General features: G+C 30.1%; 6 protein-coding genes across 7 annotated transcripts in view; 5 read left to right on the top strand and 1 right to left on the bottom strand.

Annotated features, from left to right (window-relative positions):
* Positions 1–27,407, bottom strand: part of LOC125075144 — a 110,297-nt gene that overhangs the window by 60,705 nt on the left and 22,185 nt on the right. The window lies entirely within an intron of this gene.
* LOC125075199 lies at positions 91–935 on the top strand. The gene is made up of 2 exons (XM_047686843.1): positions 91–233; positions 415–935. Exons 1-2 carry the CDS (start codon positions 171–173, stop codon positions 814–816), a joined length of 465 nt encoding a protein of 154 aa, XP_047542799.1. The 5' UTR covers positions 91–170; the 3' UTR covers positions 817–935.
* On the top strand, positions 2,495–4,090 carry LOC125075167. The gene is made up of 2 exons (XM_047686794.1): positions 2,495–2,634; positions 2,715–4,090. Exons 1-2 carry the CDS (start codon positions 2,584–2,586, stop codon positions 3,981–3,983), a joined length of 1,320 nt encoding a protein of 439 aa, XP_047542750.1. The 5' UTR covers positions 2,495–2,583; the 3' UTR covers positions 3,984–4,090.
* Positions 7,084–8,417, top strand: LOC125075207. The gene is made up of 2 exons (XM_047686854.1): positions 7,084–7,371; positions 7,447–8,417. The coding sequence occupies exon 2, from the start codon at positions 7,781–7,783 to the stop codon at positions 8,219–8,221; it is 441 nt and encodes a 146-aa protein (XP_047542810.1). The 5' UTR covers positions 7,084–7,371; positions 7,447–7,780; the 3' UTR covers positions 8,222–8,417.
* On the top strand, positions 8,911–9,884 carry LOC125075190. The gene is made up of 2 exons (XM_047686831.1): positions 8,911–9,078; positions 9,205–9,884. The coding sequence occupies exons 1-2, from the start codon at positions 9,031–9,033 to the stop codon at positions 9,775–9,777; spliced, it is 621 nt and encodes a 206-aa protein (XP_047542787.1). The 5' UTR covers positions 8,911–9,030; the 3' UTR covers positions 9,778–9,884.
* On the top strand, positions 11,449–15,844 carry LOC125075153 (uncharacterized protein MAL8P1.12-like). 2 transcript variants are annotated; one of them, XM_047686773.1, is made up of 3 exons: positions 11,449–11,589; positions 11,687–13,635; positions 14,119–15,844. In XM_047686773.1, exons 2-3 carry the CDS (start codon positions 13,582–13,584, stop codon positions 15,709–15,711), a joined length of 1,647 nt encoding a protein of 548 aa, XP_047542729.1. In that variant the 5' UTR covers positions 11,449–11,589; positions 11,687–13,581; the 3' UTR covers positions 15,712–15,844. The 2 variants fall into 2 exon arrangements, with proteins under 2 accessions (XP_047542729.1, XP_047542738.1); XM_047686782.1 differs by having other exon boundaries at positions 11,455–11,589; positions 14,119–14,250.

Here is a 27,407-nt window from a genome sequence, read left to right as displayed (position 1 = left end):
CAGCACGTGGTTTTTCAGCACGTCTTGATGAGATAAGATAATAAATATCTGACGCAACTAAAGCAATATAACTTCGTATTCACGCATAACTTATATCTGTATAAGATCTAGTTTAATAGTTACATGCATATTTTAATAATTGTCTAAATTTTTATTAAAAAAATTTAAATATGAAACCATTTACGATTATAAAAATTTGCTTGATCGTTTCATTTTTCGCACCATGTCAGATAGTAAGTGTTTCTTAAATAGCTTAAAGTGTTATACTTAATAAAATAGCGATATTTTAGAATTTCATCTCATTATTCTTTAGAAAAATAATTATTTTATAATTTTTCTGACACACATACTTGACGTCATTTTGTCAAACAATGTCAATAACCTGTTACTAAGCTAACCCAAATACGTTTCCAGGAAGAAGTTTCAGGCCAAACGCTCTACCCGATGTATGGCGGAGCGCCAATACCGTACGACAACCATGGAGAGGATGACCTCGGACTGCTACTAACTGTACTGCTTTTGGCAGCTAGAAATAGAAACAGCCCAAACTGTAATTGTTGTAACTGCTGCAATTGTGGAAGCGGGACAAAAAGTATACCTGTCCCTTTTCCGATACCTTTTCCGACGAACAATCCAATCATAAATAATCAGAATTCCAGGAATACGAATGACGACGGTGATAGTAGTGAAAAAACGAATTCAAACTGCAATTCTAGTTCAAAACAAAGTTTTCAGGATTCATCATCAACGAATTATACCCTGACCTACGTACCTGTTCCAATTGGTCAAAGCCAGGCATCTAGTTCTGAAGAATAAGATTTTATTGTTTTATTTATTAATAAAATCTTTTAGAATAGTACTAAGCACAATATAGTATATTAAGATTTTTTATAACAGATTTTGTAATAAAACGATTTAAAATATAATATGATTTATTTCAATGAGTAAATTTTCCATGTTTTATGTGTGAAAAATTTAAATATTGTCTTCCTAAAACATGACACTGGCATCCATTCCGAAATACGTATCAATCGTATTAAGACAGACTTGACAAGATCATTATTTTACTGGCACAATTTAATTAATGTATTAAGGTGTTGCCAAATACAAAAGATTTTTTTTAATTAAGCAGCTTTATAATATCAAGTATTGTAGCTAATAATATTGCGCTCCAAAAAAATTTAAGCGTTGCCAAGATTTTGTAGACCTAAATATAAAACCAACGCCTAAACTCGTATAGTGACCGGAAGAAAATTTAAAAATCTTATATTATTTTATTTTATTATCATTTTGAGTACTTTATTTAATTTTAAAAAAGTATATCACTCTCTTCGGAAACTGGCAGCGTTATCTTCCTATCTTTAAGCGTCTTTGCGTTAATAAGGTTTTTGTAACATTTTTTAAAATTCTCATAAATTATATATTAACTATCATAATATATCAAAACATGATAAAGAAATAAATCATGAATTAATTGAAATTGTTTAAGAAAGACAATATTTATTTAAGGACAATATTCCATATTTTAATTGGGCATTGTATTTGTGACCACATACGGACTTTTATACCCAATTATATAAAAACTAATCAACGAAGATACTAGAAAAATAACTACTTTTATTTATATTAATCATATATAATCTAAAAAAAAACAAACGTCTATATTCAATAATATTTGACTTGGTCGCATAAAAATCACAATTTTTTTATTATCAAAAAATATTTTTATTTTCTTAGGAATATTATCAAAAAAATTGTTCCATTTTGATTTTTTGTTAAATTACTTCAAGAATATTATTCTTATGTCTTATTGTACATTTTATATTATCTTTACATGGAACTATACTCCTGGTTGCCACCTACTCTTTTTTATATAACCTTAATTCATACCATAACCGCCTGTAGTTTTAAAATATTCATATCTTACATAATATTACCCATATGTCCATTATTAAATTACATTATATATGATAAATTTATTTAGAGAAATATTTGATCATATTTATACAGATTTACTTTATGCCAAATTTGTAAGATTCGAAAAAATCTCTATAAAAATTTTACCAAAGTAATGCGTTAAGAATTTACTAATAAACCTTAAGCCCTTAACAGTGGTATTTAAATTAAGAATTTAAAATTAATAAACATCCTTAATCAATACGTCAAACTAAAAAAAATGTTGGACCTAATAAACATAGAATTTAAAAAGGTTACCATTTTTAAGTAAAATAATTTAAAAAAAAATACTTGTTGCGTATATATTAGCAAGGGGCCATAAAGTAGCTGAGTACGGGCAGATTCTAAAATCTAAGCTATTATGAGGATTTCTTAATTAAAATATACAACAATTGCATGCGATTTGATACGGAGAATATTCGGAAAATATCCTGTTCCTTGATTTTGTCTATTCTTTAATATCATTCGTTACTCAACATTTAAGAAAAAGATATAAAAAGCAAGATTGTATTACGTGATTAGATAAGATGTTTAATAAATGATAAGAGTAATACTGTTGCCTCACGTCATAACTTTAAAAATATATAATTGGTTGTAAAATCCAGATGTCACTTTGTATATTCAAAGATGGCTTTAGCCAGAGTTCTTCAGATAACGGCGTTTCTAATATATTTTAAAGTAATGTTTGTTAAAGTATTTGTGTGATACTTACATTTGTTTAATTTGTTAAGTTATTTATGAATAAATTTATGTTTCAGGGCATTCACGGGCAGTTAAACAACTTAATGAATAATCCGACGGTAGGCCAAAATAATATTAAACAAGGTTTTCAAAGTACTTCGAGTATTAAGAGCGTAAATGAAAACTTATTTCAAAACGAAAATTTGGGAAGAGTTACAAATTTTAATTCCCAAAAAACAATTAATTCGCAGTATCCTTCAATTTCACAGTCATCGTTTTCTGTAACACCACAATTTCCGCTGCAACAGCCGCAAATTATTTCTCAATTAATAAACCAACAACCTAATCAAATTTCTGACTCACAACAACCACTTTTATACCAATCCAAATCAAGTTTTATACCACAACCTGTATTACCACAACCATCTGTAGCACAACAACAACCTTGTACCTTTTTAGAGTCATCACCTTCCATTGTACCAGTTAGTAATGCAGCTAATATAAATTACCAGCCAAAAACTGTCACTCCTGTGGTTCAACAAATTCCACTGCAAGTTTCTCAATCTATTCCCGTTTCGAAGTCATATGTATCCTCTTATCCCTCTACATCACCAGTGACTACATATGGAGGTCAACGAATGGATTTTGTGACAAATTTAAGCAGTAACTATGTAGTTCCAACGAATGCTTTACCCTATTCTGTGCCGGAAGCGAAAGTTGTATCATCTATCCCATTCCCATATAAAACGGTATTATCAACATCTAATCCCACAACATTTGGAAATGGTGTAGTTACGCCTTATCAAACTCCACTTTTCGGTATTTATGAAAATCCATTGGAAAATCTCAGTGCAATGGCTTTGAGTGATGAAGCTACTGAATTTGACAATTTATTATCCCTTCTAATATCAATACTACAATCTCCAAAGAAGTCATCAAAATATGTTCAATCAAATAATAAAATAAGTTCCCACGCGCCTTATACTCCATATAAGATGAATCAAGGATCGAAATCATCGAGCTTAAAAGCACTTCTGCCAGTTATTTTGAATTTAATAAAAGACAGAAGAGAAGGATGTGGCTGCCACTCAGGTTGTAAATGTAATCATAATAATAAGAATCAAAACGATTTTGAAATGCATTGTAATGGAAGCAATTCGGAGAAAGTCGCTTCCAGTTTAAAAGAAGAAATGTTCAACAATGACGAATCAGCAGAGGATACTCCAAGATTTATTAGGGATCAACAAAACAAAAAAACGAAAAATATCCCTGAAGTTAGTATTGAGAGTAATGAAAACGATGCAACGGATTATGATGATCACTTATCCGACGAGGAAGAAGATTAGATTATGTTAAATATTACAGGTTTTAATGTAATGCTGTAGGCAATATCTTTATTTAAAATAAGTATTTATATTAGTGATAAGAATAAAAATAAAGGCATTTTGTATAATCTGATTTATTATTTACTTCCTAACATTATATCAATAATAATGAATAAATATATTAAAATAAATATTAGTTATAATGTAAAGCATAATGTATTACGTCAACAATTCTTAATATAGCGACACTCTGTGCTGAAAATGAGTCACGATTTCTTTGTTCTATATCTGACACCTGTGCAACATTAACAGTTTTATAAACAAAGATATTCACACAAAAGAGAGGAATGCTAACGATAAAACTTAGTATAAAGCTGAGTATCCTGGATTGTTATTTTCATAGTACGAGAGCAATGAGTCCTGCAACGTGGATTGTTTCTTTCATCGGCCTTGTTATATTTAATGTAAGTTTTAGAACATAATTTATTAAACTATTTCAGTTACAATTGTTTTCCGATCAAGATTATTTTAGATTGGCAACACAGCAAAATATACTTTTAACTTGGTAGACAAAAGAATAGTTTTAAACAGTATAAGAATCGAACTTTAAAGTCACCAATAAATTTTGAGATTATGCGTATTTTAAAACTGAAATACAATTAATGTTTATTTCTAGTCTGCACGTTATTTAAAAGCATTATCTAATAGAGTTAAGATACACTTTAAAGTAGTTTTACTTGCATTACGGAAAGTGTATCAGGTAAGCAATATCATTTCCGAATTTAACGAGCGTCAAATTTATTTCGATCTGCCAAGTAATTGCCTTATTCCATCCGAACGCTCCGGACGTAGAGCGACCTTGCCATGAAACTCTATTTGCAAGATATCATTCTAGACTGCGACATACTAGCAAAATCATTTCCTATGACTTTTCTGTGCAGCAACAAATTGGAAATTTATTCCATTTATTGATAAATTGTTAAATAATAATTTTATCTCATGATCAACAAATAGATCAACATTTAACGTACGAACGTAACTGAACGTATATTAATATACTAACTTGTATAATTGAATAAAAAATTAAATTTAAAGTAAATTTAGCGAAGAGCGAAGAGAAATTAATACAAGTTATTTTCGTAAGCTTATTAATCCCAGACTGATCGCTTCCAATAAATAACAACCAATGGAAAGCAAGACTTCGTCTTCATCAAAAACATAGATAAGTTATAGTACACGAAAAATCAATAATTGATTTGTCACAAATTAATTCTTAACAGAGTTTGTTATATATATTCGTATGTTATTAATAATAATTCTTATTTGATCACAGAAATTGTGACAAAACGGTAAAAAATATTGACTCTAGATAGCTTTGATCGAAGTGTGTGTAAATATCTGTTCGATATTTAACTACCCATGACTCACCACACTATTATAATAATGCAATTAATAATTAAAATCATTAGCGTTGAATTAAGAATTAATATTATCCCTTCACAAAAGATTACAGAATAAGGTCATGTGTGCAGTTATGGTGGCGGATATTTAGGTGGATTACGCCAGGCTCCAGCAGCGTTGCCTGTCAGAGTTACCAGCAGGACAGCTGCTGTTCTAGCTCCAATGTTGCGACTGACAGCATTCCCGCCTCACCCGCACTTGACGGCATAAGACGGCGACGTAGAAAAAACTCTACTGATACAATTGATGGCTAATAAAGAGGCCAGACCAGCGACATGAAGTTATAGTTATGTCAGATACTTGTAATTTAAAATAAGTTGTATCTGTCCACAATTAAAATTAATATTCAAGTCAATACATGTTGTTCATTCGACTGTATTAACCTTCATTTATTTATAATTTGTAATAACAAGTTATTTTTATAATAAAACGGAAAATTTCGTCTTATTATCAAAATAAATTTATTTAAGAACTTATTATTTATTTTGTGACATTATAAAATAAATAAAAATATTCTTATTATATTTGATACGATTAAAGTATTTGATGGTCATAAACAAGGCTTTAAATGTTTTTAACTGAACCCTTTAAACTTCAAACAATAGGACATTTGAAAGGTTTTTACTCTTACTAACCGTTCAGAGATCTGTAAGCCCGGTTCACTCTTGCTAAACAATAAAATCATATTGATCCTTACAATTTTATTCAAAACGCACGAAAAATTCGTAGAAATGATAGAGCATTTTTTTAGGTCACGTGATCAAAGAATGGCGGAAAAAAGACAATAGAAGTCGCTTCAACTCAAATCGAATTTGCCTAAGCCTGATGCCGTATCGACCGATAATGTGAACTTCCATAGAGTTACAACATTACAATATGTCGAAAATATAATCGTTATTTATCTGATATTATTATATAATAGAACATATATTTTCATAATATAACGAGAACACAAAAGATAAAACATTTAGAAATACAATTGAACAAAATACGAATTTAATTTCAAAATCCGATAATAAATGATATAAATCGGAATACTTGCAACTGGTTCTTGTTTTAACGTAGTCGATATGTCTACTTTATGGTGGTTAGGCTGCCTGCTATTCGTCGCTTACTCGAATGTAAGTGTTGCCATTCTAAATTATTAAATTCATATCTTGGTAATTATCTCATTAATCAGACAATACATAATTTCTCATCCGTTCTAGGTAATATCGTTAAGACTAAATCTTGTCATTCAAATTTACATTTGCATAAATCAGTAATTAGTGTGTTCAAATGTATACTTTTTTATGAAATGTCAATTGGTTCTCCTTGAAATACTTAGATGAAACACAACGATTTGTATAATGATTAATATTTTTCAGATAAATGTAGTCATATGTCAGTATCCCGGTTGTTACGGACCGCGAGGATATGGCCCAGCGTACCCTGTGGTTGTGGACGATGACGACGATGAATTGAAATGCTTATTACCTATATTACTTTTGTTATTAACCGATAATGGAGGATTCGGTGGTAGGGGTGGGTTCAGTGGTTGTGGAGGGTGTGGTGCTTGTGGGAGATGTTGCAATCGAAATTCTGGATCGAATGTCATACCTATCCCGTATCCAATACCGATCCCTGTCAATAATGCGATAATAACATAATTATTTGAATTTGCTTTTCGTTTCCTAATTTTTATTATTTCCTTTTCTAGTTTTTAAATATTTATTACTTGTTGAGTTTTTCTATCACGTACATTTCTAATTGTAGTTTAATTATTATTTTATATTTACAAGAAAACGTGCTAAAGTCCTTCAAACAGCTCAGTTACATCATGTTAATTTCTAAGTAACCTATGTTTTGAAACCCATTTTGTATATAAGAAGAGTAATTACAAAATTTTAATACTCACACCAATATGGGGCTTCGAATATTTTTGTCAACATTGCTGTTCATAGCACAGGTATGATTCGATTTGTTGACCTAATTACTTATAATTTAATTTGTATAAGAATTTAAGTGATTTATTTGTTTACAGGGTTACGATGGATCAGCTCAATGTAGAAGTCGAGTGGAATTCGTGTCACCGCCTGCAACACTTTCAACTACGTCATATATCCAGCCGACAGGAAAATTTGTAATCCCAGCTGTTATAAAGCCACTAATTGACAACTGCTACGAACCTCCCAGTGTACCAAGTTTTTCCGACTATAACTGCTACAATTATCCGAACTATCCTTTGTACCCACCATCTGTACCACCTTACTGTGTTGGCGGACGTGACGACGATGATGACTTCCGGTCTCTTTTATACTTTCTTATATTTGCCTTAAAAAATAGATCGGGAAATTCCTGCGGATTTGAAGGTTATAATGGGGGATGTGGATGTGGCTGTGGAGGAAATTGTGGATGTGGAGGCAACAGTGGAGGTCGAGGAGGGTGTGGATGTGGAGGCGGCTGCGGAGGTGGCTGTGGCTATGGAGGTGGCTTCGGATATGGAGGAGGTTGCGGTTGTGGGTGCAGCGGGTTTGGAGGAGATTGTGGATGCGGAGGTGGCTGCGGATGTGGAGGAAACTGTGGCTGTGGGGGTGGCTTTGGATATGGAGGAGGTTGCGGATGTGGATGCGGTGGCTTTGGAGGGGATTGTGGATGTGGTGGAGGCTTTGGTTATGGAGGAGGGTGTTTCTGTAACGGGGGATGCAATAATGGAGGATATCTTGGTAACGATGGCGGATACTGCGGATGTGGCTGCCAAAATCGCTTTTTCGATTTCAACAATGGAAATGGTGTTACCTACATTCCATATCCAATAATTGTCCCTACTAATGGCTGTATTTGTTGTGATACAAATTCATATAGCACCCATGAAGATAATAATGTGCCATTACAAGCTTACTATGGGAAAGATACGAACGAAATTAATATAATATTTAAGCCCGAAGACTGTTTATAAATGCTGTCATAAAAATAATTTGTTTTATTTGTTTCAAATACATATATAAATATAGATATATCGAATATTATTTATGTTTCTTACATACGTCCGTCGTCTGTCTATTCATACATATATTGGAAAATGAAAACTGTTCTTATTATTGATTCTTTCACATTTACTACAAAATATATTTTAAAAGAATAATTTTTAAATATTTCAAAGTTAATAGTAATCTTCTAAATTCCTGCTAAACTATCAATTATATTAATTATTATTAGAATTTTTAATGTTTACCATGTCTTGACATACAACAACCTGTAGCTTCTACAAAGTATGTACTCCTTAAATTATATGGATTATAATAGTTGGGGATTAATTTCTTACTGTTCCAAATACGAGTCTTCGCCATCTACACTATGTCAGAAAAAATTATGCCAAAAACGATTGCGTATACGAAGAAGCTCGCGTCGATTTATTAGTATTTCATGATTTTATTAGTTATTTAGATTACGGAAAACAGGATTGTGTAATTAACATGAACGTACATGACATATATTATGAAATAAAATACATTTTGATGTAATATTTTAGTTACAAGTTCATTTCATGACCGATATTTCACTAATACCTAAAATATAAGACGCGCAGTTTTGCTTTTATTTATTTATAATTAAATCAACGCAGAACATGTATCCAACCCGAAGAGTTCTCTTAATATTTCTTTTGTGGTTTGAGGTAAATTAATTTGTTTTTATTTATTCATCATACTATACATGAATTGATTATATTTTGTACTTTAATTAGTTTTAATTCACTTTTAAATTTTTGTAATATGATATTTTTGGTAATGTTTTTTTCAAGTTGGTGCAAAATCAGTCGTTGAATGGTTGCATAGTTGGAGCATGCGTGGACCCGTATTCACAGTTATATTCGTATGAACAGCCTGTTTACGATTACTCTCAGTATTTACAGATCGCCTATGCCAACCCTTACTCTCAACAATATCCGATCCAATCTAACTACCAACAATATTACTATCCCTACCAAGATGATTCACAAAAACCAATAGTTATTATCCTGGAAAACGAAGATCGCGACGATTTATTAGAAATAATATCTCTTATAGTTTCTATGAAGGATAAATCTGATAACGAACCAATTTACATACCATATCCAGTATCAGTTACGAACAACGATTATTATTACGATTTCGACTGTGATTGTGATTGCTATTCGAACTGCGGTTGCAAAAACAAGGGGAACCGTAAATCGTGTAAGAACGATGGACCGTACTGCGATAGCGGTTTTGATGATTGCGGTGAATGCAGAAAGAGAGGACGATCAAAATCTAAATGTCGCTCCAATTCAGACCGCGGTCGCAGCAATAAATGCGATGGTATAAAACATAAAAGTGACTGCTGCTGTTATTACTAATTTAATTATAATTTTCTACAACGTTTCATATCATCAATTGCTATTTTAAAATTGTAATGTGCTATGTATTATATTAAGTAAATCAGTAATTAAATATATATTATGTATTAAACACAACTGTTTATTTTACTACCTATTCAATAGTTTTAGTGTAATTTTTCACACTCGAATAAGGTTGAGTTATAATAATATTTTAGTGTTTTTTTTTATTACACATTTGCTATACATATATTCACTGAGCTAAAGTAAAGTATCTAGCTTTTCAGTTTTCGATGTATATATAAGGTTCGAAAATTATATTATGTTTATTATTTAGTATTTCGTTAAAAACAAAGGTTTAACGTTTACAATACAAATTAATATAAAATAACAGAAATAACAGTATAAGATAATAAAATTTGAATTAAATTTATGTGGAAAATAAAATTCATAAACTATATAAATAATATGATTATGTCCGTACTGCATTTACAAATTCAAACTTAATTATCATTTAATTAAAATACAATAGATTTCGAGGGTACAATCTTAGGTACCTAGGGTTGCCATTATGTAAAATACAAAAGCCGAACTTAGTATTTAATTGAGTCGTACATCCAATGAATAGAAGGTAACACATACATGTATTTTAAGTCTGGATAGAATTTTTACAATATTTATTATAATACTTCGAGTGACTGTATACTGTACCTGTACTGTGTAACTTACTAACAAAACCAGAACAGAATGGACACGTAAATATTTGGTCAGTCACGACCACTACAAGCTAAATCCGGATGCCTAGTAACCCTAAACCTGCTATAAGCCCTGTCAATGTCTACATTCTTGGTAATATAGGGTTAGCATGACATAGCAACGAGTAAACACAAAAAGTAATATGTACAAGGTAATGTGGTATTAATAATAAGTCTAGTAAGAAAGAAACAATGTAGCTTCAAAGATTGTGTACTTTAGTGTATATACAGCCTAAAATAAGTTATTAGCAATGTTGATATAATTACATATACCACGAGACGGCTAAAAATACCGATGATGATAATTGTCCTCATCGGTATTTTATAAAATTGTTCGTCGGGTTAGAATATTATGAGCCACCTTATTTAAAACCAACGCTGCCTATAGATATAAGCGCTTTAGAAAAAAATTAAAATTAATCTTACATCGCCAAAGCGCTACAAAGCTTGGAAACTTAGATTTAATGTTCCTTGTGCCTGTAATCACTAAATAATTCTGCCAATTCTCTTACTATTATTTGGTGGGACGATGTGTGGTGGTCATATGATAGATGTGGCATGTTCATTGTCATTATTTTTTGACAAATTAACTTTGAAATATAAGATTAATCATAAACTTTATTCAATTGCTAAAAAAGTTACTGTTTAATCATGAATTTATCAATTTAAAAAAGAATATCCCAAATCATAGTAAACAATTTGAAGTATAGTTTTCGTTATAGACTACTTGCATCAAGCCTTTTTTATCACAAAACGTTTTACCTCATTTTTGAATGATTACACATTAACATAAAACGAAACGTAGATAAGATAACGAATGATAATTTATTAAATAGTTGCTTAAAATATTAAAATAAATGTTTATTTTGTAATAAATTAAAGCAATATTACATTAAGTGAATAAATTGTCCATAGAAACCCTATTTTCTATAGACGTGTTGTATTAATAGAACGCTTCCCTGAACATTTCAATGAAGATCCAAAAAAATATATTCTTGGTAACAAATATTTGAGAAATATATGTATTTATCGATTTAAAATGATTTTAAAGTGCTTTATATTGGCAACAGCACTGCAGGTATGTAAAAATAAAATATTATACCCGCAGTTCAACAAAGGTTACGGTTAAATATAAAAATAATATAATATAATATAATAAAATAAATCTTTTCTAGGTAGTTACATGTATAAGTCTTGCAAACGAATTGAACTCAAATGGAAAACTTTCAATGAATCAAAGAAAATGTCCTTTGACTTCTGATTTGATGGGACCAACTGTTGGTACTGATAAAACTACCAGTATATATGAAAATTATTTTCCAGATGTCATATATCCTACTTGTATATTAGATATCACTGAACCATTCTACTACATAGCCAATGGTTATGACGAAGTTCTTGGGCCTTTTGATGATGATGTAAAATCTGCCTATAGATGTTTAAGTTCCAATAATAAGAAAACTAAAACGAATAATTTACCAAAAATGTTTGAAGACGAAAGAGTACAATGTATGCCAGTTACGCCTTCTCCACTGAGTAACAAGAATAATACATGTGAACAAAACGAACAAAAATCTTTATTGTATAGCAATAAAGAATTTAAAGATATTTGCCGACGGAACAACGATAGCATTTGTTCAGAGGATATAATAACAATTAATGAACGTAATGATACTGAAACATATGGATACTGCGAATTTAATGACATACCATTGATATCTTCATTATATAATGAGAGTGAAACAGATATTCAAAATTGTGATTTACTTGAATCTACAGAGTATGAAAACTTAACTAATAATGTTTGTAATGGTTCGGATGAAATGACCGAAACGAAAAAATATTCATTACTTCAGAACACGACATCAGATGACCGTCATGTACTAATAAAAGTTAAAATTAATATTGAATTATCTGAAGTTCCCGCACAACATAATGTCAATTCAACAAGAGAAAAATTGAAGACATTCCCTTACGAAATACTTGAATATATTTCAAGTGGAGAAAACGAAACGTTCTTAAACAAAAGTACAAATAAAAATTACTCAGCAGAAGAAACAAGTGTATTTCCAGAAGATATATTGAATATTTTATTAAATAGTTCTAATCATACTGATTTAGTATTTACTGAACTTATTACTGAACTCTCATCAGAATCTTCTGAAGAGAGTGAGAATATCTATTCACTTTTACAATTTCTTGAAAACAATTTAGAAATTACAAAAATAGAATTACCATTAAATAGAACAATATGTAATACTCCAGATAACCACGTATATATTGAAACCTTGACAATACACGTTGAACGTGATGAAAATTCCATTATTCGTGATAACGATAATTCAACAACAGAACATCTTGCGGAAGATCTTGAAGACTACGAAGAAACCGATGACGGGGATTTTTTTCTAGATTTCATTATTTCACTTGATTCACAATGTCAAAAGAATGATACTATAATTTTAGATAATCTTAGTGACGGCAAGCAAAAGTATATAGTAATGTATTCTGACGAATCTTCATCTGAGGAAGATTAAGCAACGTCACATTTACACAAGTATATAAAAAATATTTGATTTCTATGAAAATCAGTATTCGTTTCAATTTGTTCAATTTATATAATGTTGATATATAAAAAAAATCTAATCATTACTTTCAATTAATAGATCTGTATGTTATTTGTTGCATAATTTCGTTTGTAGTGAGTACGTGAGTTAGTTATTATAGTTATACAGGTTTACACGGATTGTAAGATAGTGGTTTGTATAAGTCAACAACATGTATATTAAAAGGATCTGCAATAAAGAAACCGAAAACGAAATTGACTTGACATAAATATAGAGATCCCTAAAGATAAAATCATATAAAAGCTTTGTTCTCCAATTAAAAGTGTTCAGTTAATTTTTAACTGTTACTCATATTTAACATTACAAAATAATGATGCGCCGATATTCCTATTTAATCGATAAGCCAAAATCAAGACTATGAACGTCACGTTTCCGTCAATCGCTAGGAAACAAAGTGCGTAGTATAAAATAAGAAAGATAAGCTAGATTATATCTATTACATTATGAAGTTTCGGAAAAAAATATCATTTTCTATCATAGTGTTTATGATATTATTGGTAAGTTATTTTTATTTCACCTTTCAAAATGTTAATAATTTAAGGATTATGATAGAGTTATCTCTAAACTAATTACACGTCGTCTTTGTTACAATAACAATTTTTCAATTGAATTTTATGAACCTTAAGTAATGATATACAATACTCATACTAAAAGCTGTAACAGAAATATAACTATTTTTGAAAGATAATTAAATATTTCTTTGATAGTTTTTATAATATATATATAAAAAAAAATCCCTTCTTAAATCCAGACAAGTTGTCTGAATTTAATTTGTCTCGACAACATAATTAGTAAATCAAAGCTATAATAAATATCTAAGAACAGAATGAGTTAAAACATGTTGTGACTTAGTTTTGTGTCGTTTAAAAAACATATTAAATTATAAAATGGCTTTACAATTTAATATACAATAGATAATTCAGAAAGAATATATATAGAATAAATATATATGGCTTTTTTATAAATTATCTTTATTACAGGAATCACTTGTTTGCAGTTTTCCGCATACATTTTCAAGTAATCCGTATATAAACGAAGACAGTTGGAATGTAATTCAAGATTCAATCTGTGAAACATTGTGTTTTCAAGGTAGTAATAAATCCCCTATTCAGTGCAAATCTCACCTAAGATGTTTTCCAAACAACAATTTTGTAAAAGGTGTAGAATATAACTCGGGTGAAAAAGTTGATAATGAATTTATTATTCCACCAGAATTCTCTTCTGCAGCTAATTATCGTGATCTGTGTAATTTTCCCGAAGTTGAATACCCACTGAGCGCGAAAGAAATGTGGAAACCTAATTACTGGAATATTTACCCGACAGATTATTCAAACAAAAATATCAATACGGAATGTGCAAATTCTATGTTTAGCGATCATTTTTCAAAGATCAAGTCTATGCAAAAATTTGACACAAAATATAAACCAGGGAAACTTACAACAAAATCGCTTAGCGATTCAAGAAAAAATATAGCTTCATTGAAAACTAAAGGGCTCAACGATTTAAAAAATGATACTTCTCACAATAATGCCACACGTAATCTAAGTAATAATACAAATATTCCTTTAGATAATTCAAAACTGTGTAACTTTTATACAACAGTTTCTCCTTTTATGCCATATTCTGAGAAAAATATATCGACAAGCGAGGTTAATCTCAATGTTTGTCTTAAAGATAAAAATGTCTTAGAACATAGAAATTCCCTTAACGTTGATAATACATCATATTTAACATCGCAACCTGAACTATTATTGGAATATTCTGAAACATTTAAGAAGGAAATTGAAGCGATATTAAGAACAATGGCTGATAATATAATTTCAAAAAATATAGAATCTAATAAAAATAAAAGTTCTCGAAAAGAGGTTTTAAATGACAATTGGGAATTAAATTTAACACATATCAATAATATAACAGACAAATTCGATAAGGAGATGACTTCAAAAATAAAATCAGTCGCTGATAGTATTATGAATACAATTGATTTGACAGAAAATAGTTGTCAAAAATTAAACAATGATAAGAATCCTTTGAAACCCGACATTTTGTGTGAAGAAAAAATAACATCGGTCACGCAAGCTCCAAAACATACAGATGTTTGTACAGATACAAAAATGAATGACTCCAAAATGGATACCAAAGAAACAACTTGCAAAGAATCTGATATTGTTAAGAACAATAGTAATACCTGCCCCTCATTTAATAGTTTATCGTCGAGAACTGTTCCTGAAAATAATGTAACTTGTAAGAAAGAAACCCTAGACTTCTGTAAAAGTGAGGCAAATATTATTAATGAAATGGATAAGGATGATGAAATAATAGTACCCACACATAATACCGATACAGAAAATATGCAAAGTGTTTCAGGTAACAGTGATCAAGAAATATCTTTAGAAGAGGATTTTACAACAGACAGCTATCCAGAAAATAACGATTGGTATTACGCTTTAAGTACAGTTGCTCCGCAACCATCAAACGTTGATATGTGGCGAGATACCAATGTTATAGAACCTGACAAAAGCTTGGCATACCCTGACGAACTAGAACAATATTTTATCTTAAGTTCTGACTAATATTATGGATTTATTATATTAATATGTATGTACATAAAAAATAATTTATTACAATATAGATAATAAGACTCTAAACGGTTATTCCAAAGATTAAACATTGATTTTGAAAAGGTTGTTTTTTTTTTTAATTATAAATAGTTTAACACCATACAAACGTAAGTTCAATAACTCGTATTAGAAGATTTTAAGAATAATATGCTGTATTATTTTTATGTACGATTGTTTGATACGATGATATGTTTTTGCTAACAAAAACAAAAACGTTTTTGTTGATAATGATAATGTTTTATGCGATTTGCTAAAAGTTCAGCTATATTGTGCACTACTAAGGTTTTATGATTAATTTATGTTTATTTATAATATAACACTTAACTATTTATTTCCACTTTAATTTTACTTCCAAAATTCCTGTAACAGTTTCGTCAACGTTCAAAACGCCATTTTTTCGTAAATCCACAGTGACTATCATAGCTCAATTTCTTGATTAATCGAGCTTTCGATATCGCGTTAATTTGCTGTCAAATGTTATTTATTTGGCATTTCTCCTCTTATGATTAGAATAGAGTATATATAAATTGTCCTAGCCAAATAAACTTATATCAGTTAGAAAAAAAAACTGAATCGTTTTTCGTTTTTAACAAAGTTATAAGACTATTTCGGATTAAATCGAGTGACATGATCACATAAGTTCCATATTAAGCAGGTATTGACTAAAAACGAGGAATATCATAATATATTCATAGATCTATTTCGCGGCTGTGGGTACAAACAAGTAGGTGTTAAATATGGCGAGTGCAAGTGTTCTCAATCCTCTTTAAGTATTCAGAACGAAACGTATGTGTATGGTTTCACCTCTCTAAGAATGTCTTGGACTATTTTCCTTTATACTTATGCTTACAAATATTAAGTAATAAATAAACGGTTTTATTTAATGTTTATCTTATTTAAACTTACTTAAAAAAAAAAAAGAACATAAAACTGATCTTAAATCACTAGCGAAGTCTGACAGTTTTTGACTGAACAGAATATGGAAATACGTACATAGAAATTTATATTAAAATAAGTATATATATATAATTATATAGACATATATACAGTCATTTAGGTTTTTTATTGATTATAATTAAACGACACTATCACAGGCAGTTACAACTGTTTGTCGGGAAAAGTATTGGGACTATTTTATTGTTTTTTTTTTACTTTTCTATCATATTAAATCAATTTTTGAAAGTGCAGGATTTATCTCCATCGAATTATTAACTTTAAAACAGTATACAAATTGCAAACTATCTTAATTCCGGAACTAACAACAGTATAATAATAAAATTAGTTGTCGAAATGGCAAAAAAACATCTATCGTAAAGCACTCTTCAATGCATCGCATCATCGCAGTCGCGCTAAAGGTGAAAGTCTGACGTGATAATAAAATTAAAATGAGTTCTATAAAATAAGCCACCTGAATAAATTCTTTGATTATTACTTAATACCATATTTAAAGCAATTCAAAAGACTCTCGCCAGTTTTAATTAATTAACATCTAAATATAAAAATACGAAATCACCTTCATTGAGAGACAAAATAAAATATTATTTATGAATTAAAAACGTATAGCTCATAAATGTCAGCGATCGACGCGAAAAGGAACTACGTAAAATGTTGTGGAAGTACAGTCATATCGAAAAGTCGGAAAATCCGCAACGATAAATATAATACATTAAAAAATACTAAGATATTTTCGGGTTCCAAGCTGAAAAACTACTGAATCAATATACAAACATACAAGTACCAGAAGATGAAACTTGTTTCGGAGAGACTTTTAGTCTATAACATTTGACAGACGCTACTTTGTTACTTACAACATCAATTAATATCAATTCCTACACAATAATATATTATAATTATGTTTGTATTGCATAATAGTAATATAAATTATATTCATTTAATGCATTCTTTCTTTTCATGCATCTTTTAAATACTGCATTAAAATATACGAATAATTTCAAATTAAATATTTTTCGATGATCTTTTGTTTTTATATTTTATTCCCCACTTTGTAATAAAATGAATTATTACAGTCATCTAAAATTTATCTCGCCACGTTATGAAGCCGGAAATGTATCCAATCTCTTAAGCCGGTGTAACACATTCGAATAAGTCACATAACATATGGCAAGGTGTTTACTAATATATACAAAAAATAAAAAAGATATTTTTAACGTTTCCGCATCATGATCTTAGATAATAAGCAAATATTCGCACTGAGTCCATGAAACAATATTTGCACACAATGTGCAGCTCTAACCTAGATTTTGAAGAATGAAATTTTAATCTAAATATATTTTCTACTTTGTCTTACTGAATATCCATCAGAAACCGGTTGCACAGCCACAGAGAAACGACCTTGCGAGAACACTGGTTACATCACGTTGACATGCGCGGGCGCAGCGGTGCGTTGAACATTACGTTTATAGATTTACTTTCATATAGCTCTTAATGCTATGAGAATAAAGATGATTATGTTAAGTGCAATATAATTGCTTATTGCGAGTTACATATATTATATAAAAAAATGCTAATGTTGAGTCTGCTTTAGTGTAGTGAAAATCGTAAGTTACTTTTATCATTAGTTGGTAGATTCCAAAGAAATGTAGACTGGTTTTAAATATCAGTCTTATCACCACTAAGAAAATACATGAAAACATAATAAAGGTAAATTGCTCTTTATTATGTAAAGGGACTCTAAAATCATTCCCTTTATTATATTAATACTTGTTACTACGACAGTTCCAGGGATTAACTTCCATAACTATCGTCGACTATGCTTTTATGAGTGAAGATTTAGTAATAGTCCGTAAACATGCCACTTGTTGGCAAAGGCATACTATCATCAAAAGAAGATTTGACGTGAAGGAATAACTAGTAACCCAATTCTAAGTTAAGACTTTAATGATACGTTTTCGATTCGATTTCTATCCAACTTCGACTATTCCTCGCAGAAATTAACCCCGAATTAATCGTAGCTGATGACTAATTCTACTTACTATTTATATCGGATACGATTACTATTATATATCGAGCTAGCCTTGACCGAATCCTTGCTTGTTTGTAAAATACACAGTAACCCGGCTGAACGGTAACGATTACGTTTCGATTTATTTGCGATAAATTGTCAATTTTTTAATAGAATTTGATCCCAGTACGAATCATAAAGTAGAAGAATACCATTCGATATATATATATATATATATACTAAGCCATCATATGTATCGACATACAACACAAACAACGACAGCCAACTTAAACCGTGAATTCAAATTATTATATTATTATTGACAAGTAATACAATTTCACAAGACAATACATATACCGTTTCACTTAGGTTTTAGGTTTCACCTTGTTCATGTAAGAATGTTCATTAGTACCAAGACCCCATACTATTTATGGCATTGATGGCCTTCTGTGGCATTAATACAGAACTAGTTGAGTTAAAATGATTACCTATCTCTCAAAGATAATTCTTCCATGCATCCTAGAGTGTGAGTAATATCAATTTATAAATACAGTAATGTAACTACAATCAAAATAACAAACTATTACGTACTTATATTCAAATTCATGTTAACCATAAAATAAAATGAAGTATGTATGTTTAATGTAGTATTTTATATGTATAATTGTTATGTTATAAATTTGACACTAAATGTATAAAAAAGTGATAAATTAATTTCTTGTTGACATATATATCATTATACTTTAAAATTAGATTTAGGATACGACAAAAAAACAAGTTAACGAGAAGTAAGCGTGCGCCGGCGCCGTCACGCACTGCGCCCGCATGATCTTGCGCCTCACCCACTCAACGACATTGAATTCATATATTAGCTGACATTAAATAGTTAAGTATATATAATCTCGAGTGTTCGAATATGAAAGGTGGCTTACGATTTATGGCGACACAGACGAAAATCATTAAAAGTAGAGATCAAGTACCTTACTGGTCATAGGGCTTTGTGTGTGCCTGTTTTTAGAATTCAAGAATTTTATAGACAGGTGATCAGTTGTTCTTCTGCTATATAGCAATATTATTTATTTGGAGGGAGAGTAAGGAAGTGTACAGGCAAAGGGGCATAGCGTCTTCGTTCGGCCTATTTATTTTATATTCCATTCCTGCCTTTATATTTTATATATGTATTGTATGAACACACATTCTCATTGTATAGAAACAGCGTTATCTGATTTAAACGAATTATAATTTTACGATATATGTAGGTACAAGGCTTATTACATGAAATATATTGTATATAATAAAAATAAGTTGTTAATTAAGAGTTTCGTGCATATAACATAATTTAATTAATATTTATAATACGTAAACTTTAAATTCGTTTTAACGACAAAGGCAGTTCACAGTAGTATCGGAAGTTCTTAAAACTTTTACATCAGAAATAGTCGACTAAAAATAAACTGAATTCAGACTGTGGAGGATAGCGGAAGACAGTCGCTGCGGGGATTCAATCTTGCTTCACAGACGTCCTTAGTTTTTATGTGTTCATTGTTTTTTGATTAATGTCGGTTTTTAATTTCGATACAATCAGAAACGTCTTGCATTCGTTGAATTTTGGCAACACAATAACTTGAAAATATATTACTTCCGCCAATTCATTCAGATATATTTTTTAAAACAAAAAATGTAATAAAATATTTATACAATGTATATCATAGAATCAAATATTAATGCATCTTTGTTGATATCTGTGCCAAAAAAAAATATTCGATGCTAATGTGATATAGAAGATTATGTCGTTTGGCATACGTCCCGTTTGGCTGAGACATTTATTTTCTATGCTTTCTAGTAGTTCCAAGAGATACTATTTAAATGAATCCAGAGATATAATTAAGTTAAAAAAAATAATTTAAGAAAAATAATTTAATATTTTAAACGTTTGCAATGTTTTAAAAACATACATATACAAGTAGGTAGCATTTACGGATGAATAATAACATAATTATACATACGACTCTTGTGATGTTAGACAATTACATCTGCAATAGACAATGGTTCAGACAAGCCCTGTCACGCCATTGCTTTATTACAAATCATGATATGCAACGTATTATATGTAGTGATTTCTGACATAAATACGTTAATTGTATGTATATGTCGAGATCAAGTCATCCGTACGATTCATTTTGGAATACTAGGGAACGCGCAGTAGAAACAAACTTAAACTAAAACTAAAACTTAACAAAATAATTAAACTTAAACTTAACAAAATAATTTTTGTTTATGATTTATATTTGGTCTCATATCAATTAAAAAAAAAACCACATAAAATTATTGATGGCCTCGAATTTTATTTAATTATTCAAAGAATTAGTTTTTTTTTATTATAAAATATATTATTCAAATATGATCTTTGACCCTCAAAGTGATGCTAATTTTCTATCTAGTGTTATATTTTCACATACATACATGTTGAAAACAACGTTGCACTTTGTCCCGGTAAAATAAACGGTAACTAAACCTCAGCTAAATCTAGAGCGCTAATTAACCATCAGTCAGTTTGTCAGTATCTTGTCTTGCTAATCTATACTAATGCTAAGAAGATGAAGACACTTTGTTTAAACGCGTCTATCTCAAAATCTACTAAACTGATTTGAAAAAAAAATGGTATTAAGATAGTCGATTTATTGGGACTATACAATAACACGCTTCGACTCACGAGTGCGTAGTCATAACTTTAAAAAACGAGGGAAACCGCAGTGAGAAGCCTATTATTAATAAACATCATAACCTTATTAAATTTATGAAGTGCGGTTAATTTTATTGTTCGAATAGCTATAAATATTATATCCAACCGATTGATGTAAAAACACTTTACTTTATGGTACCGCAATGTTGCTTTGAACGTAATTAGGTAGTCGGCTTTAACGGTGTATATATTTTATGAAGTTGCTTCAAGAAAATATTAAGATTTAAATGGTTTTTCTGATGAAAATTCCAAGTTATTTGATACATAGTTTGACTAAACGTAGTGTAACAAATAACCTCTAATATATGATTTTTTATGCTATTCCTAAAGTGTTTTGAGTTTGGATAGTTCAATTTGTATTGGATTTGTTATAGTTGCATGATCATCTTAGTTTCCTTAGAATTTCATATTATTTTATATTATTTCATATTTCATTTTAGTTTTTTCTAGAAGCATTTACTTCAAGCAAGTTTTGTAAGTCGTCTATTTTTTTTTATTAAAAATTTTAATGTAATTAAACTTTTTGGATAATCTATCACCTAAATAATATGTGGGCGTACAAAGAGTTACAATTGTTAGCAGGTTCCGACGTCAGTGTCTTATCATTCATTGTATTGCATTATAGAGGTCTGTTAATGCATTTGATAATATAACAGTATTTCATTTTGACACTTCATAATATGAACTATCTTATGTATGACCGAAATTATATTTAATATAAAACCTTTTTTGTTTTAATTTTTTTTATCTTACAAGTCTACAACGTAAAACAAAAAAAGGATTGTTTGTGGCTCATCGTGACTATACCCAGTCACTTTTTCTACTTCAACAAAATATGTAGATTTCTTTATTTATAAATTACTTATTATTAAACTGTTCTATACAAACTTACTAACAATGACTGACGTTTATACATGAACTCAAACCGAACAATAGTTTCCCATTTCGTCCAATTACCCTATTACTGAGTTATTTCGATGTTCAGCCTTCGACTGGCCACTCTGACATAAATCTTCATTACAGTAACAGTAGATTACCCATTCGACTGGCTAGATTAAAACACGATCAACAATAATAAAGTTATATTACTTAAGTAAATTTAAAAGAAACGATTTAAGAATAATGTTAAAAAAATAATAATAATAAAAAAAAGGTACTACTTATTCATCCTAAGCTAAGTAACCAATTATATCAAACCAGCCATTGAAGCATAACAGCAAGACAATCATATAAACAAACATTCGCTTTAACAATATTAGTAAGACATCTGTTTTTATATAAATAATCACTGTTCCCAACAATAGAATGATTACACGGAAATTTGTAAGCCTCTATCTTAGCCAATGTCATAAAATTATTATTACTCGGCGGTTGAACGGAGACTACACCACACTTTATAGGACGAGCCGGTCTGCTCTCTTTATGCCAGACCTTTCATTAACCATGAGACCACTATAGCGCTATTCAACTTCAACGTTGCATCAGGACAGTGAAGCTGCTTCGTAAAACTAATAATGAAAATATTTAATGTCTCTCTTAATCTCTGGATGATGTTTATGGATTTTGGGATACGCGTATTGTTTTAATAATATTATTGAAAATAATTAGCAGTTACACCTTTCTTGATGTTATTTGGGCTGATTCATTTTTCGTCCAGGGAATCGGAATTTTACTGGGTTATATCCAAACTGACAATGTGTGTTAATAAAATTTGACATATAATAATGAAAAAAAAAGTAATACATTTCTAGATACAACACGTGGAACACATAATCACAGGTTGAGATCAGGAGTAGGATATAAAAATAAAAGTTGTTAAGGTTTAAAAGAGAAAATCAACGCAGAATGAGAATTTTATGCTATAAAAAACTATATGAAATGTCTTTAAAAATGTATAGCGTAATAATAAGAGAACAATATAGATTTAGATTATCTGGAAAAAATGGCGGCTGAATAAATTTAATAGAATGATGAAAGTCAACAATTGTTTCTCGAAATTCCATAAGTTTGCTGCACAATGGCCGATATTCGTTCGAGTTTTGCCTTTTACCGCAATTCCTTACAGATAATGTCAAGGAGACGCAGATAATGGTTCTAAATTAGAAGTTTGTCCGTTAAGTCGTGAATTGATTATTAGAGTATAAATACTTATTACGAGTAAAATTATATATCGCAATCAAATACTATTGTTACTAAACTTATAATAAATGATAAAAAAAAAAAAATTCTTATTGAGCACGTGGGAACTAAAATGTTACTCTTTATTATATAAATAAAAATAATAAATTGTATGATTATGAAAACAACGAATTAATTTGGCTTTTATTACAAATTTGGCATTTGGTTCTCACATTAATATACACATACATAATCAACGAGCCGTATTTTCATATAAAATGACAAAGGTTCAAATTAAACATACTAATATTATTTAAATTAATATATTGTCAAGGCCGGTTAGGCAGTGTATCGCCCGACAGGACAAATATTAAGAAATAAGGCATTAAAATTCATTTTTAATAAAATTGTTTTAACGAAATATTTCTCCCATTATAAATATTGATAGCATATTATAAAAAAATATAAAATTGCGTTGTGGTAGGTTATTTTATATATTAGTACTGTGACCTAGGTATGTATCATCCTGCCCTGTATATTAGATGCAAAATTTAATTCACCCAGTTACTATATTTATACATAATAAAACCAAGTTATAATTAGACAAGTTATAAATGGCAAAAAGGTATCAGATGCTTTTCTCCGTAAACATACATACCTACAATTAATTTTATATTAAATTTAGCTTGCAAGGAAAATTAACTTATTGCAACACTGGCAGACTGTCAAGGACGCTGCCACACGTTAAATATTTAAAACGTATTAATTAAATAAAGAATACAACATTCATCACTTTGTATCATTATCATAATATGAGAAGTAAAAAATAGCAATTAGAATCATGATACGATTGTAATATGCATATTATTCGCTAGTTCTGTGTACATTTGAATGATGGACGGATAACCATTGACGTACACATTACGCATACACAATCAACACGACCAACTTAGTCATTGCTTTGTAAAATCAGCCATGTTTTATTTATAGATATTTGTAAACTTACAGAACGAATGATAACTCAAGCTGATAGCTACAAAATAATAACATTTTCGGCTGTATATTTGTTTTCCTTTATATATCCGAAACTTATATGCCTATATTTATATGAGACTACTAATATTGATTCGAAAATTTTCTGTACAATTCGTCACTCTCACCATAATTACCACTGTGCAAAAAAAACACGTCGATTTGATTAAATACACGCTCCATTGCTGTGTTAAAATAAGGATAAACTAAGATGGCGTCATATTAAAAATATAAATTAAATAAATAATATAGTCTACGAGTGTTGGTTGACTTCGACGCTACACTAATTGCCCAATGTTATTGTAAGATTTAGCGTCACCAATTCGCATTAAAGAAATTAGGTCACGAGTTCTTATAATTAAATACCGACTTAATCGAATAAATATGTTAATAATCGTCAGACCTACGCTGTCTCTCGCGTGTCCCATCTCCAAAGATCGTCATTTGCTGTGCAAGGTAAGAGGCGCGGAGGCGGGCGTGGGCACAAGGCTTATTGCACAATGCATTAAACGTACGTTCGAATTGAAGCGGGTGCGGTTACCGCCAGACATTTGAACGTTTTTCACCATAATGAGCAAGTTTCTGCAGATAAACTTGAGTGTAACAAATTATCGGTGAGTTAAAAATGGTTGACCGATGCTCGGTTTCGTTATTTAACGAATCGTTACTGTACCTTTTTGAGTTACTACGACGGACGGGACGGACAAGTTGATTGAAAGTGAAAGGATGAAAATTAATCAATCACGCTTTCTAAAAAAGACAACCTCATTAGTAAATTGAATATACCATACCATTTTTGTGTATGTTATCCGTATGTCTGTATCATTAAACATACCTACAAAAAACTCTGCGCTCTTAACGTATTAATCCCGCTCCGCCTATGCCTTGTAACGTCTTTATTTATTTTACCCATAGTTCACAATATTCTTAGTCGAGTCTCGCAAACACTACGCCTCCTATCCAGTTCAGTCTCTTTAGCAACATCTTGCTTTCTTAACTTTAATCTTTTAAACATACTTTCATTAAAGTTGTTAAAAGACAAATCTTTTTTAACGTAATACAGTTGGACCTACCTTTATTGACGAAATGAATGAATTATACAGTGAATGAATGGAAAGGGAAACGTGAATGACGGATGCTGTTTTTTGACTATACGAGAACGAATAAATGAGTATATACATATATTTATATGTAAGTACGTATTAATTTTCTTTTTAAGTCAATTTAATTATTATTCCTTGTACTCCAATTATTAGAAATTAAATAATATTTTTAAATAAATTTAAAAGCTCATCCGTCCCTTTCACAAAACTTTTGTGCAGAGGCCTAATTATAATATGACACAATTAATCATTCATAAATACAGGTTAACTTTTATGAAATTCACATATGTATACATACAATTATAAATCTTATATGTAAAATAATGGTGTTATGTTTGTTCGAGATATATAACACATACTTTATTGCTGTTTGGCTGATGACCATGAAAATTGGTACATTGGTACATACATGTATATATTATGGTGTGAAACGTTTACTTGGTGTAAGCCCACCCCGTATGACGTGATGGCAGACGGCATGACGCTCGCTTATATACCTCTTTCGGACTTCACCGCCTCCTTTAATCTTCGTTGCTTTATATTATTTTTTTAATAAAATTGTTTCTATTTATTACATTCCATATTTATATATCGTTTTTTTAAATTATTGTAAATTATTTGAATAACCACCGATTTCGATATTTAACAACTACCAGGCGTCACATGAAGGTATCTTTATGTTCATAGAGATAGTTTTATCCTGATCATTTTTTTAAACTCGCCACTAGGCACTGCAGCACATCAACTCTCTTCAACCGGTCGCCATGACAATTTATACATATACATCAAAGTCTGCCGAGCCTTGTATAATATAAAATAACTAGACCAATTTTACGAAAGCAAAACAAGATAAAAGTACAATAATTTCCTTTGATTAAATTGTTTCAAAGCAAAATAGTCTAATGATGTAACTTCTAGAACAAAATCCACGATCGAACGTCGTGAACGGTGATCGTGTAATGTTTTAAAGTCCTCAAGAAACAATATTTCATTTCAAAATATCACCTCTAATGCCCTTGACTGAACTTGAACTTAAAGGTGCATTGTGTATCAAATGCAACAATACGATTGCCGTTGTCATTGTTACTTTGATAATTATGAGTCCGTCTTCAGTTTCCATTATCAAGGCTGCCTTCTGCCGAATAAGAATAATTCGACTCATAATTTTTGTCAATTTATGAGCACTTACTTGGTGGTAAGGCTTTGTGCAAACCCATCTATGTAGGTACCACCCACTCATCAAATATTCTACCGCCAAATAGCAGTATTCAGTATTGTTGTGTTCCCTTTTAAAGGATGAGTGAGCCAGTGTACAGTCACAAGGGACATAACATGTTAGTTACTAAGGTTGGTGGCGCATTGGCGATGGAAGGAATGTTTAATATTTCTTACAGTGTCTATAGGTGGTGATGACTTATCAGGTGGCCCGTTGTGGTCGACTTCTACCATAGTATTTTGGCATGAAAAATTTCAGAGTTTATTTTTGTGTCATTATTACATTCTGTCATACGAGTACCAGAACTAGCTGTTCCGGGTTTTGTACTGTGATGTTATGTAGTCTAAACTTTTCTGAATAAATAAATTATGTAACGCAATAAGATTATTTCAAATTGGTAAAATAAATCCTGAAATTGTTTCATTAAATTAAAAAAAAAAACAACTTCATAATATTAGAATACACACTCGTAAC

The sequence above is a fragment of the Vanessa atalanta genome, chromosome 2 (genome assembly GCF_905147765.1).
Source record: "Vanessa atalanta chromosome 2, ilVanAtal1.2, whole genome shotgun sequence".
In the NCBI taxonomy this organism is placed as follows: Eukaryota; Metazoa; Arthropoda; class Insecta; order Lepidoptera; family Nymphalidae; genus Vanessa; species Vanessa atalanta.
The sequence above is the reverse complement of the archived record's forward strand: the minus strand, read 5'-3'. Positions and strand labels throughout refer to the sequence as shown.